At 38.1% G+C, this 22,735-nt stretch overlaps 2 protein-coding genes and 1 non-coding gene across 3 annotated transcripts; all 3 read left to right on the top strand.

The window, feature by feature from the left end:
- Positions 1–349: 349 nt before the first annotated feature.
- Positions 350–421, top strand: TRNAM-CAU (transfer RNA methionine (anticodon CAU)). Its single transcript has one exon. It is a non-coding gene; the product is annotated as a tRNA-Met (tRNA).
- A 2,484-nt stretch (positions 422–2,905) lies between these two features.
- LOC105046296 (proliferating cell nuclear antigen) lies at positions 2,906–4,879 on the top strand. Its single transcript, XM_010924852.4, has 4 exons — positions 2,906–3,313; positions 3,617–3,769; positions 3,856–3,953; positions 4,423–4,879. The coding sequence occupies exons 1-4, from the start codon at positions 2,995–2,997 to the stop codon at positions 4,645–4,647; spliced, it is 795 nt and encodes a 264-aa protein (XP_010923154.1). The 5' UTR covers positions 2,906–2,994; the 3' UTR covers positions 4,648–4,879.
- A 4,250-nt stretch (positions 4,880–9,129) lies between these two features.
- Positions 9,130–22,443, top strand: LOC105046297 (probable amino-acid acetyltransferase NAGS1, chloroplastic). The gene is made up of 11 exons (XM_019850297.3): positions 9,130–9,603; positions 10,732–10,819; positions 11,612–11,820; positions 12,988–13,139; positions 13,254–13,677; positions 15,447–15,544; positions 16,615–16,726; positions 16,928–17,087; positions 21,119–21,191; positions 21,797–21,926; positions 22,037–22,443. The coding sequence occupies exons 1-11, from the start codon at positions 9,274–9,276 to the stop codon at positions 22,082–22,084; spliced, it is 1,824 nt and encodes a 607-aa protein (XP_019705856.1). The 5' UTR covers positions 9,130–9,273; the 3' UTR covers positions 22,085–22,443.
- The last annotated feature ends 292 nt before the right edge of the window (positions 22,444–22,735 follow it).

The following is a 22,735-nucleotide window of genomic DNA, read 5'->3' as shown; positions in this document are numbered from 1 at the left end:
GACAAATGATGCTTTAGAGTAAGCTGCATGACAATCTTGTTTATAGGGTTAGTAGAATAATGATTTGAAACTGTTTCAGCATCATCCTCCTCCCCCCGGTATTCCATGGATCCAAGAACCGAGATATATACCTATTCTTAGACCATTGGGCCACCATGAATATTGTGTACCAGGCTAACATCCACAGTATGTTTGGGTGAAATTATTTTAAGTGCCATAGCATAGGTAGGAATATATACACTACTAGCGAAGAAAAGGAACCTCGGTTTATCGGAGTGGAATAGTTAACAAAACAGGAGGGAGAAAATATATGATTTATATACGAACTTTATATAAATTTTAACGACACATCAGAGTGGCGCAGCGGAAGCGTGGTGGGCCCATAACCCACAGGTCCCAGGATCGAAACCTGGCTCTGATAGGAGAAGGCTTTCTGCATTTGGTAACCCATTTTTCTTTCTTTTTTTTTTTGACTTAATTCAGTATATATTTTTGCTAGAATTTTTTCCCTCATTCAGTATAGATTCTAATTTGAAATTCTTTGTTCTGTTGATTATATATTTCTAAAATTATTTTCATCATCTAATATATTTTTAATTTCTTCAAGATTTTTGTTTCTCCTTTTTCTTGAAATTTTTTTCTACATTTATTACATTTTTATTAAAAATTATTTCTATGTTTAATAGGTGTTTTCCTTTATTTTTTTCCTCATTTACTGAAGTATATATATTTTTTAATTCTCTTCTTCATTTAATTAAAGGTAGCTTTTAATTATTTTTGTCATTCAGTTAAAGATATGTTTGTTAACTTAATTACAATAAATCATCTTCATTTGCTGAGAGTATTTTGTCACACCCATGCCAATTCAATTATATTAAATTCTTTCCAATAGTATTTTTATAAATCTAGTTATAATAAAGTCCAATCAATTTAATCAATGATCTTTTAGTCAATTTCTTGCAATAAATTATCTTTATGTGCCAAAGATATTTTCACTAATCCAGTTACAGTATGCTAATTATGATGCATACGAAATGCATATGGTTATTTGAATGATTTTTAAATAAATAGCATGAATTAGGTGTTAACATATTATTTGAAATTATTTTTTCAGTATCAAATGAAGTCCACGTTTTTTTTTTCCTTCTTGTCATTTTCATTTTGTTTTATTCAGTTCCGTGGCAATAAACCCCTTAAAAGAGTCATAGTTGGCCTTTTTTTTTTTTCCCTTTTTTTTGTTTTTCACTTCGGAGCTTTGGGCACGAGTCTATTTTCATTGCAACAGTGATACCATATCATCATTGTAACAAACCAATCAACAGTCGAGAATAGATGAAATACAAGAGGTAATATGGGATATTATCCACAGAAATAGATGAAATATATAGCAATAGGTAATATGGGATATTATCCACAGAAACTGATGAAATACATAGCAATCGATAAAATATGAAGGTTTTCATTGGTTTGTTATAGATTTGACGTGGTATTACTATTGAAATGAATGTTTTTTCTTTGGGCACGCAAAATGGCAAGAGTAATTCTTTGTGCACTGTATGCAGTGCAATAAGAGTGCACTGGTCAATACGTACATAGGATAGATATTTAATATCACTCAGTTTTTTTCTTCCTCCAATTTTTAATGACGAAAATATCTTTCTCTCTACAGAATAAAGAAACAATAGTATTATCACTTTTGATGCCTTGTATAGCTTTCTATGAATATATATAACGTTTTGAATGATATATGACCTCTTATGTTTTTATGACATTCCAAATAATATATATGACTTTATGATATTTTGTATAACTTCTTATGAATATATATGACGTCTTGAACAATATATATAGCTTCTTAGCATTTTATACGACTTTCTTTGAATATATATGACATCCTAAATAATATATATGATTTCTGTGAATATACATGACATTCTGAATAATATATATAACTTTCTAATATTTTATATAATTTTCTGTACATATAGTATGACATCCTGAATAATATATATGGCTTCCTGTGAATATATATAACATCTTGAATAATATATGTAGCTTTCTAACGCCTTATATGATTTCCTATGAATATATATGGCATATAAGATATAAAACCAACAAAAAGCCATATAAAGCATTAGGAACAATATATATGACTTTTTGAACAAAAAGTCATATAAGACATCCTGAATAATATATATGACTTTTTAATATCTTATATAATTTTTTATTGATTTTATATCTTATATACTATATATATTTACAGAAAATTATATATATTGTTTAGGGTGCCATCTATATTCATAGAAAATTATATGAAGCATTAGGAATCCATATATATTGTTCAGAAAGTTATATATTATTCAAGATATGATATATATTCATAAGAAGTCATATAATACATCAAAAAGTCATATATACTATTTAAAATATTATAAATATAATATATATATATATATATATATATATATATATATATATATATATATATATGGTTCAGAACGTCAAATATATTCATGAGAAATCATATAAGACATTAGGAAGTAATAATATCGTTGCTTCTTTATTCTACGAAAGAAAGTACATTATCATCATTGAAAATTAGAGAAAAAAAAATTGAACGATATTAGGTACGCTACGTGCTTCAATATAATTGGACAGCGTACTCTACATCATAAAAGATTTTTTTCAAATGACAAAATATTTTTTTTTATATATAATTTAAGGAAAATTAAATACTCAGAGATATATTTTAATTTGCAAAAGACCCATGACTTAAGGAGAAAATTACCCGACGACCCCCCGAGGCGCGACGATCGCGAAAACCCAGGGCGGGAAAGGCAACAAGTTCCCGCCAGAAACGCCAGCAAACCCCGCCTTCCCTTCTTAAATTCCATCCTTCTTTTCCATCACCAATTTCTCCTTCCCCAAGGCCCCAGCCCCCTCTTATCTGTCTTTCCCTGAGAAAACGAAGGGCTCTTTCTTTCTCTCGAGAAGATGTTGGAACTCAGGCTGGTGCAGGGGAGCCTCCTGAAGAAGGTCCTGGAGGCGACCCGGGAGCTGGTGAACGACGCCAACTTCGACTGCTCGTCCACCGGCTTCTCCCTCCAGGCCATGGACTCGAGCCACGTGGCGCTGGTGGCTCTCCTCCTCCGATCCGAGGGCTTCGAGCACTACCGCTGCGACCGCAACCTCTCCATGGGCATGAACCTCAACAACATGGCCAAGATGCTCCGCTGCGCCGGCAACGACGACATCATCACCATCAAGGCCGACGACGGCAGCGACACCGTCACCTTCATGTTTGAAAGCCCCAGTAAGATCCAAAATCCCATCTTTTTCTCTTTTTTCTTTCCCAGGATCAGGGTGCCTTCTGGTCTCTCCGTACATTTCTATTTTACACAGTCGGAAACTAATTCCCAGATTTGTTAGTTGTCCATCCTGCGTTTTTTCTTTGTTCCTCCTTAGTTTATGTTGAAGGATTGATTTAATATGCATAAGCCCAATTGTTTTGTGGAGTGGGGTGGATTTAAAAGAAATCTGTTGGATTAATATTCGTTTCCCAGTCGTTGCAAGTGTTTGCATTTCAATGCTTCTATCATTTTTGTTCGGAACCCAGATCAAGATAAGATTGCGGATTTTGAGATGAAGCTTATGGACATTGATAGCGAGCATCTTGGCATTCCAGATGCCGAGTACCATGCCATTGTGCGAATGCCATCTACTGAATTTGCAAGGATTTGCAAGGATCTCAGCAGCATTGGTGATACTGGTATGCTCTTGTTCTCAATTGAAACCTCATTTGTCTTTTACGTGTATACTGTTTGTCTAATATTTTTTGTGGTTTTGGGATGGTAGTTGTTATTTCAGTAACGAAGGAAGGCGTGAAGTTTTCGACTGCTGGAGATATTGGAACTGCAAACATTGTTTGCAGACAGAACAAGACTGTTGACAAGGTATCTACTAAAATCAGTGTACCTGCAAATGCTGTTCTACTTCTATGTATCTACCTGTTGCTCATCAGAATTAGACAATTAGTGTATGCTTTTCCTTCATAATAGATTGCGCTGCTGCATGCGCTTCAAATCTATGCGGGTTACTCATGCATGTTCCCAGCCCTCTTCACTTCAGCTGCCTGGTTAATTATACTTCTAACTGTTGTTACTCAAACGAACAAACAAGGAAAAAAGAATCTTTCAACATTTAAGTTCAATCTAAAGTAGTTCCTCTGTTGATTCATAGTACAACATGTTTGCTGCTCCCTTTTGCTTAGGATTATATGATTATTCTTATAACTCCTAGTAATGTACTGGAATTGGAGTCTCCTAGTATTCATTGAGCTGCTCTTCTGTCACACTCAATACCTTAACATGTTGCCTGTGTCTGCCATCCATTCCAATGCCTCATTTTGTTTGATCTGTACAGCCAGAGGAAGCAACCATCATAGAGATGCAAGAGCCAGTGTCCTTAACTTTTGCTCTGAGGTATATGAACTCCTTCACCAAGGCAACGCCCTTATCTGAAACTGTGACCATCAGCCTTTCTTCTGAGCTGCCCGTGGTTGTGGAATACAAGATTGCAGACATGGGTTACATACGGTTTTATTTGGCTCCCAAGATTGAAGAGGATGAGGAGGATATGAAGCATTAAGCATAATTAATTTAAGCTTTTTCCCCATCTTTGTTTCTTGGTTTATTCTCTAGAAAAGAGTTGGTCTACTTGCATTTGTATGGTCTTTGTTAAATTCTAGATCTGGGAGAATATCGAAGGTTGTGTAGATTGATCGTATTTTTCTCAGTTTGGTGTTAGATTTTTGCTATTTTTTTCTTGTAATGACGATCCATGAGCTATGGTGGACGAGCATGGGAGTCCCATGCTGTTCTGCAAGAAAATTCAACAGTATTTTCAAATGATGTTCATCTGACTCTGATAGCCAATACTGGCTCATTTGGCTGGGCAACTAGAGGATGTGTATTGAAAAAATAGGAGCTTTTCGAGCAGTTGTGCTTATAATAACTGCAGTTATATGATGCGTGTTGGTTGCATATAAAAATTGGTGATATAACTTAGTAGTTCATGTAGCTCCTTATTTGCTGCTGAGGAATTTTATCTCTGGATTGGTTACACTTTCTGCACTGGAACTGATAACAGATAATTAGATATACATTACGCCTGACCATACCTGCAGTTATGATCAGGTGTAATGTATGCCCCCATGAGCTTCCTGCATGGTGCAAGTTAATGGTGAGGAAGAACCCTCATAGACAAACCAATCCCAGGCATCCTAAACAGTTGAAGTCTTAATTAAGGTTATAACAAGTGTTCTGGCACCAAGAAAAAAGGTTTCCATGCTTTAGTTAGATCACGAGAGAAATATAAAATTGCAAGCTAAGTGCATTCTAATGCGTAAGTGTTTCATCTGTAAATTGATGCTGAACAAATTAACTGATCAAAAAATACACAGATATTTTAGATTGGTCAATAAACTACTGCAGATGGCCTTGCTATCTTGAGCCTATAAACTAAGTGCGACTACCAATCTCAATAATTTGCTGAAAACTGGAGCATCTTTTAACCTCGACCAGTTTTCAATCAACAACTACAGTGTGAAGAATTCAACTCGAAAAACTTGCACAGATGTGCTCAACCTACCAACGGAACAAGAAGCAAGAGATTTGGATAAGAATATCGTGACCTTGATCCATAGAGCTTCATAAGATCACATGCTGAGAAAAAAAAATGTGAAAATGAGAATCTGCTGCATTACGGTTGTCTCCGGTTCACATCGGCATAAGCATCTTCACTTCCAGAAAAGTAGTGACAGGAAAATTGAGATTGCTAGTAGAAACTAGACTAGCCTATACAAATCACTTGGTGAGAGGAAAATTGAAATTGCTAGCTCAAACTAGACTAGCCTATACAAATCATGCGTAGTATGATTTCGATTTATCAAAGAGCAATTTGGTGCATTTGGAGCAGTATCTAGCATGCACTTCGTAAGTGGCACCGATCTGATGCATGACTGCTTTTGTATCTAGAAAGGCAGCTACTAAAATGCCATCAATGCTGAAATTACAGTATTTGTGGATCCCCATACTCGCATCCATTTAGCAAATCAGCATGCAGATGTGAATCTAGTGTCTCAAATAATGCTATAAGTAGCCCATATTTGAAATTTTACAATGCTCTCATAAAGCAGTGCATGATTTGGTGGACAAATCTGATTGTACTTTGCAAGTTGTTCGCCATAAGGCGCTCCAACTTTGATCTGACTGGTTGGGATGCCAACTCTCATAAACAATGAAGGAATCTTCAGTCTCTCTGCTTCTGTGAGATACAATCACCCCCCAGCGAGCGTCTTTACCCCGCTTCACAACTTCTATAGCCTCTGTGACAGTTCCAACCTGATTTACCTGGATTTATATTGGTATGTTGTATCATGATTTCGAAGAAAGCCAGCAGAAGCTGATCGAACCAAAAACTTGAGCGCTCAAATACACAAGCACGTCAACAGAGTAACCCAGTCTGATCATGATTTCTACCTTCATAGTTTTTAATGTTCTGTCGAAATCCGATAAAATGAGTAAGATCCATGTTGAACTCTAGAAAAGAAATATTGATTAGCGCACTTTTGATTGAATGTGAAAATTTCTTGCGAGTTTGTACAACTGATTATACCTGTACACAGCATTAAGCTTACTACTAGTCCAGCATTTTTGTTTAAAATGAAAAAGAAAGTACATTAGAGTCATTCATTAGTTTCATTTTTAACAAAAAGAATCATCAACGTATCAAAAATTTTAACCCAATAAACTCTCAAACAGCTGCAAGATCTAAGGCTACTCAATGCTGACTCTGGCGAGTGGTGTGATGAAAATTTCGTAGCTACAAGCACCATGCGTATTCTATTTTTTAAATACTAACGGTCTCCTTGAATATAGAACTTAATATCACTATCATCCAAATGCAGAATATTAATTTACTATATGATTCATAACCTGGAATATTGTAGGTCATACTGGGACAGCCAGATTATTCCCAGCATGTTTTCCACCACTAATGGCAGTTGATGGATGGAACGGGAAGAACTGGAATCCTTTTACCAGAAAGATCAATGATATCTTTTGTAGAGAGGAACCGGCAACATAAAACAGTAACCAAAAAGAATAAGAACTATGCAAGCAAAGGGAACTAAAAACTTAGTAGATATGATGTCATGCCTCTTTTTCTGCAGCACCAGCTTTTCAAGCAGCAATCAACACAGCTAACATAGCATTTGCTCCAAGTTCGGCCTGCAAAATGTTGCCGAAGTCTTACATTTTGCTACTTAAATCATCCAAGTTGCATAACTAAAATATAGGGTAAGAGATGATTTTTCCTCTGCAAAATATCTGTGCTGACAAAAAATAAGATCATATCGAAATGTTAAATGCATTAAATGATTCATTACTTTAGATATATTTAAGGAATTCAGGCATTCAAGATGAACAAATAACTTAAGAAAGCAACTAGAGTTCTCGCCATTGGTAATAGATAAATGTGATGTGATACATGGTGCAATACAAAATACAACGGTACTGAAGAAAATGAAAACCTTATAAACCAAAATGTAAATTCAAAGCACTAATCAACCAAAAAGCAGAGTCAGCAATCTCTTAACAACTTTAGAAGCCTCTTATTTATGCTACTCCTTTTTCCTTTTCTTTATTGGTAGAGGGGAGGAGGTTGTGGGACAGCACTGTTTATTTATGGAAGGATTGAGGGAGGGTGTATTTCGTGAGATAAACTGCAAACAACTTGATTAAAACTTAATGAATTAAAAGATTTAAATAAAAACGAACCGTGAGTTTCTTAATAACATGTGACCATAAAATATAAATTAGAGACCACAAGGAGGTTTGTGCATAACTGCAAGCCAGTATTGTGCCCCGCACTGAAATTACGAAGACATATTTCAAGTACAAAAGGCTTTTTGAGGATTAAACATAGAGAGGCAAAGCACATAGAAAAAGTTGACAAGAGAAGTTGCCTTATTCTCATTTTTGTCCAAATCCATAATTGCTTGATCCATCTGGGATTGAAGCATTGAGTCCATACCTATTAAAGCTTCAGAAATATTTTCAGTAGTAATATACACAGCTCTTGGAACACCCTTTCCAAGATATTTATCTTTCTCACCCTCACGCAATTGAACAGCCTCATCATAGTGTCAGAAATTAAACCGAAGCTCAATAACCTGCCTATAGATTGGTGATCAGGTTTGAGTACATCATAGAAGCTACGTGGTCAACATTTCAAAACAGCATAAAGCAGGCAAATTAGGCAATCGGATTACACATGCTTTTATTTACTAAGAAGCATATATAAATAAAGAAAAAACAAGAACAATTATAACCAAAGAAGTTGGAACAAGGGCAGCATACGATGAAGAGAACGGGGTCTGAAGTCTTGGCTCTGACGGCCGCATTGACGGCGTCTTCGATCTTCCGAGAGAGCATGTGCGCTATGATGCTTCTCCCTTCTTGATCTCGGATTTGAGGGGAGCTCGGCTGCGATGTCTCTAGTAGAGCCACCTTCTCGTCGATTACTACGAGAAATCGACCTCGAGAGAACTCTCCCTCTCCCTCTCTCCCGCCTTGCCCAAAGCCAAAAGAGAACAAATGCTAGGAGACGCAGGGATGAGATTCTTAAAAACAACACAGCTTTGGCTATAAATTACTGAACTAAAGCATAGAACTAGCTAGATATTCCCTTAGCCATAGAGAATGACCAGACTCCAATGATGGCAGAATCTTAAGCTGTCCCGAGATGTTCCCAATCCCATTAGTTCTTTGGGGAAAAAAAGCCCGGAGGTTGCAATTCGGATGGATGGCTGCTCCAATTGCCGGTTTCAAGAGTAGAGAGTAAATTAGTCATTTTGACGAATTTGGTGTTACTGCTGCTGAACCGAGTGAGAAGCCAATAAATTGACGAACTTTTGAGTAGATGTCCAGAAACAGTTGCCGACTTCAGTAACAGTCTAAATATGTAAGCTTAAATAATCTGAAGTAGTTGCGGGAATTGAAAACCTCACCTAAAATCGCATGGTGGGTCGTTTTACGTATGTCAGGAAACATCAGCGAAGCTACCTGAGGTGGAATCACAGCCATTCGCCAAAGATTTTTCTTGTTGTGCCTCAGACTTCTATATTCCACCTTTGGTTTTCGCTCGCCACGGGTCCGATCACTCCCCCTGGCGTCCTCTTTGTCGCCCGATTAGGGTTTCCGTCCGTCCCGCATGGCCGCTTCTTGCTCCAAGCCGTGGATTTCTCCACGCCTTGTCGCGAGATTCCCTGATTCCAAGAGGATTACGCGCGTCCTTCCGGTCCGCTACGCCCCCAAGTGCCACGATCTTGGACGCAGGGGAGTTCTCCCCATTCGCTGCAGCAGCTTCGACGAGGACGCCGGGAATGGCTCCTCCGGCGTGTACCCCGACAGGGAGAACGAGCAATTCGTGGGCTGGTTTCGCCAGGCGTGGCCGTATATAAGAGGCCACAGGGGAAGCACTTTCGTCGTCGTCATCTCGGGGGAGATCGTGGCTAGCCCGTACTTGGATAGCATTCTTCAGGTAAACGTAATAGAATTGGATGGTTTTTTTTGCGCTTAATTTGTGCTGGAGAAGAAATTAATTGTTTTTTTTCATTTGTTCGCTTCCACATCATACTCGTGGAAGGTTCAGGAAAGGTCTGAGCTCATGAAATTTTTGGAAAGAAAATTTTGTTTAAACAGTTTGTGTCTAGGGCCAAATGAGATTCAGTCTTCTAGGTCATCTCATTCCCACATTGCTGGAAGATAGTATCGACGTAAAGCTTAACTGTCAAAATTATGGTCCCTTCGGAGGCGCGTTTTTGTGCCTGATTGAACTAAGATACAAGGTTTTGGAGTCATATGATGCGGGGCCTCTTATAATTTATCTATAATTTTTGTCCAAGCTCATTAGTAATTGGAAGCGCTTTTGAACCTTTCATAGGCTCCATGTCAGGTAACCAATATATAATTAACAAACATTAAAACATAATCCTTTTCCCGTCCAAGTTGCTATATTTGGGCACCTTTTCACTTTCTTCAAATGTGGTAATTGTTCCTCTAGTTTTTGTTGATATGATTCCAAAATTGTTTGATTGATCTGTAATCGTAGTATGCTTTTTTGTCTGCAAAGCTGTTATAGTATGCTGTTTTGTCTGCAAAGCTGTTAGAAGATTGACAAAATGGATACAGTATTGTGGTTAGTGATACTTCTGCACCCCTCTCCTTCCATGCTGTGTATCTTTTTCATTACTAGTGAAGACATACGTTCACATAGCAAAGTTGCTCAAGTATAGAACTTGTTAATTTATAGTGTTAATAATTCTCTCTATCTATCTAGGATCCACATTCAGTTTAGGCTGCTTCTTTCTCTGCATGAATTAGGAAGCAATTATGCCAGGTTGCAGAAGAAAGCAGCTAAGCACATGGTTCCTTCGGTTTTTTATCAATATTCAGTTAATAATCAATGGACTCAAATTGCATTTTATAGAACTCACTTAACTCGTATCTCATACGTCTTTGCTTTTGTAGTGGTAAACATGCATCTCAACTGATGCATTTTTTTTCCTGTGGGAGAATTTTTGAACTGGGAAAACCTTATAACTTGTAGAAGAAGCCATTGCTGCAAATAACTTACACTGATCATAATTTTTCGTGCATCTGTATTCAGGATATTTCACTCCTCCATGGTCTGGGGATCAAATTTGTCCTTGTTCCTGGGACCCATGTCCAAATTGATAAGCTCTTGGCAGAGAGAGGTAGGTGGAAACGGATCACATCTTAAGGTAGATTGGTTCTTGCATGATTGCAGTTCGTGGGCCCCGCTCATTATCGATAGTCATTGTTTCTGGATCCTGCATGTGCTTGTACCTGTTTTTCTTTCTCAAAAGGATCATGATGAAGCCAGCTTTTCATTCAATCGTTCTATTTCTTGAAATATATCTTCGTCCTTTTTATTTATTTACTTATGCTTGTTACAACGTAAGAATGTTTAAGTAAAGGAACTCATGGGCTTTGAGCCAAACTGTGACTTGTGCACGTTATCGGCAGATAAGATGACCCTTGATGCACAACTTACCTATCTATTCTTAGTTGCTCTAATAGAAAAGTCAGGGCATACTTTCATGAAAGAATTAATCTTGATCCTACATTATTGCCCAAAACTAGCAATTATTTAACATAATGTAAACAATTAAAGCAATAAATCTGATGTTATTATGGCATGCTATATTTTAATGGGAAAAGCTGATATAGTAAAACTTTCATGTTAAATTTCTAGCAGGTTCTCATAACTTTGCTAGAGCTTTATAAAAATATCAATTTTCAAATTTACAAGTTTTCAACTTTGGAAAGTTCAACATCTAGTATCCATTTGATTCCCATAGTTTAATGCCATCCAAATATGTTTGCTTGCAGTGCATAACTGAATAATGTTTGCTTGTATTTGTTATTTTGGTGCTTACTTCATGCTATTCCTCTATTGGTGCTTGCTGTTCTGGTGTCGTGTGATATGCTTTCACATGTTCTTCATATACTGCATTATGTTTCAGGAAGCAAGGGCAGGTATGTTGGTCGGTACCGAATCACGGATTCTGATTCACTAGAGGCAGCAATGGAAGCTGCTGGGAGGATTCGCCTTACAATAGAGGCAAAGCTTTCTCCAGGGCCTCCTATATTGAATCTTCGCCGGCATGGTGATAATAGTCGTTGGCATGAACTTGGTGTTGGCGTTGCAAGTGGCAATTTCCTTGCAGCTAAGGTGATTAATATTGCATAGCCTACCTGAACTGAATCCTAGAATTCATGCTATTGTTTTTAAGAACATAAGATAAAGACATTAATCTCTTGTTACACAAGTTCTTAAAACCTTTCTTTGTTAATAAAAAGAATGTTGTTAATAAGAAAATGCCTTGAAGAAGTCCCCTCGTGGCATCCTTCAAACATTTTGCTGAAATCCTATAGATAAAGTACTACATTAGCCTTCTGAGCTTAGAACCTACACTTGAACAATTCTAAAACCAGTCTCAATAATGCTTTTTGGAATTTACCGTTGTCAGATGTGGTTGAACTAAGCTTACCTCCATGTACAGTTTACTGCTTCGGTTGTTCTCTTGTAATTCAGAAGATAAATAACCTGAGATTTTACAACCAATCAACCATGGGAGTCAATTGATCTTCATTGGTTGATCAATAACTTACTTTTTTATGAAGTTGATAGTAGTTGAGTTTGTTAGATCAGACATCTGCTTATGGGTTTGTAATCTGCTTCCAGATTTTCCTCATTTTGCACTTTTTTCAATACATAGACATTTTCTGACAATGTAAGACAGGCTAACTAGATATCACTGTGTTTGCATCAGGTGTATTATCAAGATCAAATTATAATTTTGTTGGGAAATGACTAAATATTTCAATCCTGACAGAAAATACTTATTTTCTGGAATTGTTTGCTTTGTTGCCTAGAAGGGGGCATCCAAACAATGTGGCTTCCTATACCACACCAAGTGCCCTAGCGATTATCCTTTTTAGTCTTTTTCAAGTTGAGGTCTGATCAACTTTTCCGGTTTATTCATGAATTCAGTATTTTTTTCCTCTTTCTCCCTCTTTTAAGAATTAACAAGTAGGGAATTCCTGCTGCTATAAGAGAACGATGTGGAGGGTACCTCAGCTAGCTTCTAAGGAGGTTACCAAGACATTGGTGGCATCACAACATTAGTACAGCTAGTAACTTAATTTAATAGTGGTTTTGCAACATCTTGACTGTCATGTGGCCATCGACCTGATAATAAATTTGTTGTTACTGTTCAGAAAGGTGGTAATTTTATGTGTAAATAAATCTAAGTGATTTCTTGAATAGTTGAAAGTTTTTCCCCTTTTTTCCCCTTTCCCATGTCTGGTAGACTTATATAACTTCTCTTTCTGTCAGAGAAGGGGTGTTGTTGAAGGTATTGATTTTGGAGCAACTGGTGAAGTTAAAAAAATAAATGTTTCCAGTATACGAGAAAGGCTTGACAGAGATTGCATAGTTGTAGTAAGCAATTTGGGTTATTCCAGCTCGGGAGAGGTTTTAAATTGCAAGTATGCTACTTAACTTTCTTTTTTTCCTTTCTTTTTGTATATAATATCAAGGATCTATTCTATCTTCCAATGGGGTGATGGTCTTTGATTTGTTTTATTTATTTAATGCTTCAGCACGTATGAAGTCGCTACTGCTTGTGCCTTAGCTATTGAGGCAGACAAATTGATTTGCATTGTAGATGGTCAGATTCTTGATGAACATGGACGACTTATTCGTTTCATGACTCTTCAAGATGCGGATTTGTTGATCAGAAAGAGAGCTAAGCAGAGCGAGATAGCTGCAAACTATGTCAAAGCTGTAGGCCAAGAAGATACTAATTGCCCAGGTTATATTGATTCGTATAGAAGTAACAGCACATCCTGGGATGGGAAAGGCTCTAGTGAAAAGTATAATGCAACATTTCAGAATGGTATCGGATTTGCCAATGGCAACGGTCTGTGGTCGGGTGAGCAGGGATTTGCTATTGGTGGTGAAGAACGGTTGAGCAGATTAAATGGTTACCTTTCAGAATTGGCTGCTTCAGCATTTGTTTGCAGGGTAAGGCTACTTCATATCGTGTTATGTCTTTTTTTAAAGGGTTTCTCCTCTTGTTTCTGGTGAACTTTATATGTGTTTATTATAGAAGTTGTTTAATAAATTCTTTCATTCATTCATCAAAGATATCACGTAAGTAATGCATTTTGTAGGGATGACCATTTTTGCTGATGCTTGTTTGGCCGTTTTTGTCCTATGTGAAGGCTTGATTGTATCAGGGATGGAACCACGGGGGGAATGTGGGGAGCCATGGCCCCCCAAGAGCCAAGCAAACCTTCATAGACACCCCATATTACGTCTCATGTGGCCTCCCTAGCTTAATACCACGGCCCCCCACCATCGCATGATCGCCTGCTCTGCAAAAACACCAACTTACTTGGTACTCTTGTTCTTCATTTGATATATAACATATAGTTTCTATTATTCTTTTAATTAGGACTACCATATCTCTCTGTCTAATAGATTGTGACAACCCAATCTCCTAGGTGACCTGTTGGCTTACAACTTACTTTCTCTCAGAGGCCTTTGCCAATTGAATCAACTGCCTTTTAACTCTTCATTGGTATGGAGATTTAATTATAAAAAAAGGATAAAAGCTAATCGATACTTATGGGCTTCAGTTTTTCAGTCTAGAACCAGTAAATGCAGTTGTAGTTCTAAAATCTCATGGATTGTGGAGATGAGATCATAGCTGTTACTTGCCAGTTGATTTTTTTTTTAAAAAAAATATAAAATAAATAAATATCACGATGATCATATTAGCCTTGTAATATAAAATAACATAAAAAAATATTGTTTGCTCAAATTAATATTTATAGTATAAAACATACATTGAATATATGCAATATTACTGTTTAAAGAACAAAATAAGACATCTTTAATTGGATATAGAGATTTAGTTTTTAAAATCATATTTTAGTCTAATCCATAACAAAAAATGTTTGAATGATTGCTTTGGTAAACAAGAACCATCAAGGAAAGCCCCAGTGACACAAAATATATTGCCTAATAGGAGGCAAGAAAATTGATATCATATCCATTATAACATTATTTCAAAAGTCAATTTAAAACATTAGTTTCTTGAAGCATATTAAGGATCAAAATTGTTAAAACTTAGTCTTGCATCATCATTCAAATATAAATATTTAGTTACTACTTTGGCCCCAAAGTAATGATTCCTGGCTTTGCACCTAGATGATATTTCTGTCCTATACAATGGTTTGTCTTGTTACTGTTTCTTCTTGAACAAATGATGTTCAATAAGCTGTTTCTTTACGCTATTGATCAAACTGTCCGCTGTACCAGTCACTGGGTATAGTACTACCGTACCATACTGGTTCCAAATTGGTATGCAGTTTTGTACCATACTGACACTCGGTACGCATTACTGTCTCATACCATACCGCATATGGACACTGTAATAGGATGGTATTGATGTAGGGTTTGGTACCGGTGAACCTTGACTATAGTGCTGGCCTCTGATTTGAATTTTGGTGCCTGCCAAGGCTTGTGGCTTGACCTGCCATGGCACATACCAATAAACTATGATTACACCATGGTTCGCAAAGGATATTACAAATCACACCACATGGCACCATTTTTGTAGCTGGGTTTGTGCTTAGGTGATTATGTGGTTTCACCAGTCATAACTCATGATAATGCATATGACAGGTTCTGGAGGCCTGTTTACCAGGCTGATGACTAGGATTTGTTAAATATTATATGCCTCCACGGAATCTTTTCACATTGTTCTTTGTTTTTCCACTTTACAGGGTGGAGTTCAAAGAGTCCATTTAGTAGATGGTACTCTTGGTGGGGCCTTGCTTTTGGAATTATTTACAAGAGATGGAGTAGGGACTATGGTGACTAGGTATGTGACCATGCGAACCAACTTTTTTGATTTTTCAAGTCTACTGATCATATATCTGTGATGTCTTTAGCATGATTCTTACAGTAAATTGAAATTGACTAATGGCTTTTGTTGTTTCTTATTTTGGTTTGGCTTGCTTTGAGATTGCATCATTACATTGCTCTATCTGACTAAATAGTGGTTGAATATGTCTTACATCCTTCTAGACATTGCTTTACCTTTTCCCCTTTTATTCAAATAATTTGTTGTGTGCTATTCTTTTGACCTGGTTGATTTGCCTTTTGCTTTTGTCCCATTGTATTGAAGTTCCAATAATGTGTAGATCATTCTCTCTTCTCTGTTCATTCCTGATCTAGATGTCCACTATAATACTGGTAGACATTTCTTTTTTACATTTGATTCATGACTAAATAATTGTTGAGTATGTCTTACATCCTTCTAGACATTGCTTCACCTTTTTTCCCTTTATTCAAATAATTTGTTGTGTGCTATTCTTTTGACCTGGTTGATTTGCCTTTTGTTTTTGTCCCGTTGTATTGAAGTTCCAATAATTTGTAGATCATTCTCTCTTCTCTGTTCATTCGTGATCTATATGTCCACTCTTATACTGGTAGACATTTCTTTTTTACATTTGGTTCATGAGAGAGTTACATTTTTTCCAACCCCATTGTCAATGTGCAGCATCAGAAACTCATCTGTTTAACTTTTATATTTTGAGGTTGAGGCATCATTGCGTAGGAATGGTCATCTTTTTGTTGGACCGCTTTCTCTTTAGCTGTACTGCTCTCTTACAAAGTGCTATTCATCTCCTGATGTGCACCTTTTTTGGCACAACAATTGCAATTGTTAGTGCGTAGCTCATAACAGCTTTGTTTTGCTAGTGCATAAAAGATTCATTTTTCTCTCATATGTGATAAAAAATATTTAGATGTTAGGCCCCAAGGTAATTTAGTTCAACTATGTTGTATGATTGAATTTTTCTATCTTGTTCATATTTATTTATTTTTTTAATTGCATAATAGATTGGTATGGTTTGGCACCTCTCTTAGTAATTATTTTCATTCCTCTAGTGATTTATATGAGGGAACTCGGAGTGCTACAGTGGCAGATCTTCCTGGTATAAGGCAGCTTATTCAACCTATGGAAGAATCTGGTGCATTGGTTCGAAGAACTGATGAAGAGGTCTATGTTGTCTCATATTCTTTGTTTCTCTAGCTAAAATCTCTCTCTCTCTCTCTCTCTCTATATATATATATATATATATATAACTTTGCCAGATGATTCTAACTTTATGTTTCTTATCTATCTATCTATCTATCTATCTATATATATATATATATATATAACTTTGCCAGATGATTCTAACTTTATCTTTCCTTTCAGCTCATCAAATCAATGGATTCATTTATCATTGTGGAAAGGGATGGTTCCATTATTGCCTGTGCAGCACTTTTCCCTTTCTTTGAGGATAGATGTGGTGAGGTTGCTGCTATTGCTGTCTCTCCAGAATGTCGTGGGCATGGACAAGGAGATAAATTGCTTGGTAAACTTTTTAATATATGCAAACTACTGGAATCTTGTCTTGTTCCTGTAAAATGCAATGGCTTGATTTATTTGAGAATTTATATACATGCAATCATGTGTCACCTATCAGATTTATCAAATTAAAACATATGATCTTAGGAAATCCAAAATGAACTTGTAATTTTGCCTTTTCTCTCATTGTGGATGTTTTGTATTACAAAGAAATGATGAGGAACATAAAGAAAATTCCATTTTTTCATTAAACAGAAGACAATATTTCTCCATATAGTGTTTTTTTTCTCTTAGATTGAAGCCTAATTCAATTTATTAAGCACATAAAAGTTTCAACAGTTAGCCTAGGCTAACCAAAGTTACAAGAGTCAAGTAGCTACGGGAGAAAAGAAAGTTCTCACTATGCCAGTCAAATTAATTAGCTGACCTATCCTTGTTTCTCCCATGATTTTTGAAACTTTTGATATTCTTTCCGATCCTATTGCACTGTTCTTTTGCACCTTCTTCAAAGTTTTCTTATCCAGATATGATGATGATTTCCTTGCATTATTATGTAATTTTTTTATTTATATATTCCTTTATGTAAATGTTAGTCCGTCAAAGTCCTTATTTAGCAACTTTAAGCTATACTTTTTGTGATCTAATCAACCTTCAGTGAGATTTTATTGTCCTTAGTGCGATATATGAATGATATTCTTTGACTTTTCTTCTATGATAAAATTTGGCATACCCATTCTCCGAGTGATTTTCCATAAGCATATTGTACCGTCAAAACCTAGCATACAAGTGATTTCCATAAGTACGTTGTCTTCTAGTGAGCTAGGCTTTCGTCCGGAATTCTGCTACCTTCAGGAGAATTTTGGACTATTGCGCTGCCTCAAGTCAGAAAGTGAACCTCTTTAAGTTAGCAATCTATTTTAATCCAAAGTCCAGAGCGCAGCATAGGCAAGCGATCAGAGTAAGGTTTGCAAACTCGGTATTGGAATTTATGCCGGTCGACTGGCGATATGGGTCGGTATCGGATCAGACTGATGCGAACCGACACAGAGAAAGGAAGCAGACCTGCAGGAGGAAAAGAGAGAAAGAGAGAGAAATATAGAGAGAGGGAGGGAAGAAAAGGAGGGAGGGGAAGCTATTAGAGAGTCCATTGGATGGCCTTCGGCTAGCCATCATGGCCGCCGGACAGCACTCTCCACGCAGACAGCACCGCGGACGTAAAACAAGGGCGATGCCCCTATTTCATATTTTTTTTTAAAAAAAAAGCTGAAAAAAATGTGAAGCTAGCAAATTAATTACTAGCTTCACTGTGTTTGACTTTTTTAAAAAAAAAATTTCAAAACTAAAGCCGGCAATAGGTTTGTCGACTTCACTATTCATCCTCTTTTCAAAAAAAGACGATGAAGGAATGGGCAGTAGCTCTTGTTCCTCGATCGTGGCTCCACTTGTGCAGTTTCCGCCGTTTGGTGGCCACAGCAACCATCTGGCAAGCTCCGATGGCCCCTCCGCTAGCTGCGCTTTCTTCCAGTATGTCGTTCCCTCCCTTTCTCTTTCTCGCTCAATCGGACAATAGTCGAGCTGCGGAGGTTTCCGCAACCCTTCGGCGGCCACAGGCCACCACCGGCCTTCAACGGCGTCTACTCTCTCTCCCTCTCCTCTCTCTTTCTCTCCCTCTTTTGGTATATTGGTTTTTTCGACCGAACCGTTCCAGTTTTCCGCTGGTCCGATCGATACGGGGTGTACCGATCAGTTCAGGCCGGTATGGAATTTCTTGGATCAGAGAAATTTTAGGTGTCGTGGAACAGACAAGGGCCCTGCAAATATCTAGGGGTCCTCATTACAAGTTGAAGACTCCAGAGGAGCAAGTGCTTAAACATAGAGGCATCGATATGGGAGCAATTGAGGGTTGGCTGTCTAGAGCCCTCTCGATGATGGCGAGGGTGATCCTTGTTAGATCCGTTCTCAGCATTGTTCCACTTTACTTGCTTTCCAAAACCATTCTGTCGAAAGCTTCCCTCCTGAAGCTGGAGCATCTCTTTAGAAACTTTTTATGGGGATCGCACTATAGAGCAGACAGGGTGCATTTGCTGGCTTGGGAGGTCGCGTGCCAACCAATCTGTAAGGGAGGCTTGGGTTTCCTTCCTTGCTCACCCAACTTAATGCTTTGATTGCTCGCCATGCATTGAGATTTCTACTCAAGCCAGATAGCTATTGGAGCTCGATATGCAAGCTAGGTATGGCCCATGGACATGTGATGGAGAGCTCCAAGCCAGCCAAGGGAGCTCCTTTATGTGGAAGATCTGCACTCGCACCCTTGATGTGATGGCCCAGATGAATTGGTTGGTGGGAAATGGGCTACTGATTGACGTCACCCGGGACCAGTGGATGTCTGACCTCCTTATGTCGGTGGCCCACCTTTGTCAACTCTAAGATTAGAGGTCCACTACAGGTTTGCGATCTTTTCTAGGCCTTGGGGGGGGGGTGTGGAGGATGGAATGTGGAGTTGGTGACCCACCTCTTCGGCGGCCATCTGGTGGAGAGGGTTTTGGCTCAAGCTATTCCGATTGTGAAGGGGCCGGATGTCCGCGTCTGATGGTTATTGGGCACCTCTAGAGTGGTGGCCAGGAACTTATATGACTTCTACAGGGGCAAGCCATCCAAGAGGATGGATGGCATTTGGATCTGGAAACCCGGAGTTCATTCGAGAGTCAACTTGTTTTTGTGGAAGGTAGAGATGCCTCTCGACCAGAGTACTACTAAGAGCCTGAGGGATGTATATCCCCCCCATATGCCCCGGATGCGGGTTGGACGATGAGATGGTGGAGCATGCCATTTTTACCTATTTGAGAGCAACGTAGGTCTGGCATTTGTCTGCATCCTCTGAAATTATCCGATTGGAGCAGCCCACTCAGGGTTTTATAGGGGCTCTACGGCGGACCATGGAGGGTGAGGCTATCCGGTTCTCAAGCATTCGGGCCGCCTACATTGCTTATTGCATCTGGCTAGCTTGGAACATTAGCACCTTTGAGGCTAGATGGCAGTCGGTGAGGTTTGTTCTTAAGAGGTTTCTTATTCAGACTTTCGAGTTTGCTGATATCTAATCATCCAGTTCACCCCTGAGGACTTGGGACATCTGGGACAACCATCATGCTCAGGTAGCACACCATTAGGTCTTTATCACTTGGGAATCCCCACCCCGGAGTTTCCTTAGGGTCAACTTTGATAGCAGTGTAATTGGTAGTAGTGGAGGAGCCGATTTCTTGATTTAGGGTGCTAATTCTACACATTGTGGAGTTTCCTTAGCAGGACGACTATCCTCGGGATGGAGCTCCGGACTGCATGGGAGGACATCACATATGCGAGGCTGGCCCTTCGAGCTGACCGGTTAGTCATTGAGGGGGATTCGGCCATGGTGGTCAGTTGGCTGTGGAGGCAAGTGAATGCCACTACTGTCCACCCATTGGCTCACAACATTTGGAGGCTGCTAGAGGGTTGTACCATTGTAGACATCCGACATGTCTACCATGAGGCGAACAGCATCACTAATTGGATTGCTAGTCATGTTGCCCACCGTTACTAGTGGGGCCTGGCCTTTTGGTCTGATGTGTCTGCTCTGCCTTTGCTCCTGTGGGATTTATTTCTTTTTGTTCTTTTTGATTGTATTCATATCAGATCTGTATGAGTACTTTGCTCTATCAATATATATATATATACATATATATATATATATATAAGAATTTCACATGCTGATGTATGAGAGAGAGCTGCAAGCCCATATGCATTAACATCTTTGGAAAAACCACTACTTTGAGACCACTTTCTTGTTTTACTGTCGATAAGAAGTATTGATTGCTATCAAGCATATAGATGTTATCACTCTAAAATAATTTTGTTACATTTTTTTTTTAATCTTTATAATTGCGTTGGATATCAGCAATCATATATTTCATATATGGATAATTTATTGTCATCATCAATATTCATAAATGTACATATGCATTTTATTTGTGTTTAAATACAAGGTTTTGTTTTACCATACAGATTATATTGAGAAGAAGGCATCATCCCTTGGACTAGAGAGACTTTTTCTGCTGACAACACGTGCTGCAGACTGGTATATTACTTATACCTGCAATGTTGAATGACTAAACAGCTACGCTAGCTTTCATTACTGATAATGGTTGCATGAAATCACTGACAAATTAACTCTTTTACAGTTTGTTTCCTTCTGTTTTTATTCTTGTCTTGCAATGAATGTGTGTATATAATAAACTATCCTCTTCATATGCGATAGTTAAGCCGGTGCAGTGAATTCTTGGTGCTCCTCTTTAAGAGCGTTTGGAAAACAAACAAAATGCAATTTGGCTATCTAGGTGATCTCTGTTGTTTGTTTTTATTCTTGAGTTTGATGCAAGAAAAATAGAATTTTAGTAATTTGTGGGATTATTTGATGTTGAATTCTGCTGTATATTTTTAGGATTTAAACATAAAGAACAATGTTGGATCTTGGAACGCATACTGCATCATTTGAAGAACTAGAGCTTTTGCTTATGTTTGCCTGTAATAACCAAAATAATAAAGAAACAATGCATCCTGTGGCAATCAGAAACAGTAAAGAAACAAAGTATCATGTACCAGCGTTGCATAACATGTGGCAGCCGAGCAGTTGATTGTATGATCTTATCAGTAAGATTTGAAAGCACTATTCATATGATGCAGGTTTGTGAGACGTGGCTTCTCGGAATGTTCTATTGAATCCATCCCGGAGGGGAGGAGGAAAAAAATCAATCTCTCACGTGGATCAAAATATTATATGAAAAAGTTACATCCAGAGCTAGGTGGAATCACTGTCAGTAGCCCTGCCTTCAGATATTAGTGAACAGTGTATTTCTTCCTGCTGATTCACCTTTACATCGTGCATCTTAGCCAGTTTTGAATAGATCATTGTTCAAAATGTAGCTAAATATGTGTCTGGCGGATGGTTGGACTGGCAAGCACAGAATATAGGAACAGAGCTGTAGGAGATGTACTCTTCCCAATCGATGAGATGCAGAATCTCTCTGAGATACCTGTTGGCATCTGTACTAAACAGGAGTTGGTGGGTATCATTTCTACTATTCTACAAAAGCAAAAAAGAAGAGAGAGAGAGAGAGAATTTTGTGGTTGAAGCAATTATCTTTGTCAAAATGGCCGATCGAAGGTGAGTGGCTTTGCTCGTGCATTTGCATGCTCTGCATGTGCTTAATTCGGATGCCCCCTGGTATCGATTGAATGGTATATGCCAGGTTTAAACGTCACTTGTGTTCTTCTTTGTATACAAATTGGGGTTGATCTTTAGTCTCACTAATTTTTACATGGTTTCTGAACGCCTTTTTTTTTTTTTTTTTTGAAAAAATAAATCATGGTGATCTGTGTTGGAATATCCTCTTTTTGTCGCAAATGAAGCTTTCAAGAGTAGGTCTGGCCCATGTGGTGTCCGGTGGGTTCCCGTCTACCTTTTGCTCACGCCAACCAGAAAATCGCAGGCCAGCCCGCCTGCATTCCTGCGAGGCTGCCATTGTCGCTTAGCGACTGCAGGCCCACTCACTTTAAAAGGAAAAATTCATTACTTTTTCCCCTCCGAGGCTGGGAGGGACAAGGTAGTAAATTCTTTGTACA

Source organism: Elaeis guineensis, chromosome 5 (assembly GCF_000442705.2).
Source record: "Elaeis guineensis isolate ETL-2024a chromosome 5, EG11, whole genome shotgun sequence".
NCBI lineage: Eukaryota > Viridiplantae > Streptophyta > Magnoliopsida > Arecales > Arecaceae > Elaeis > Elaeis guineensis.
This window is presented reverse-complemented; position numbering and strand designations above follow the sequence as displayed.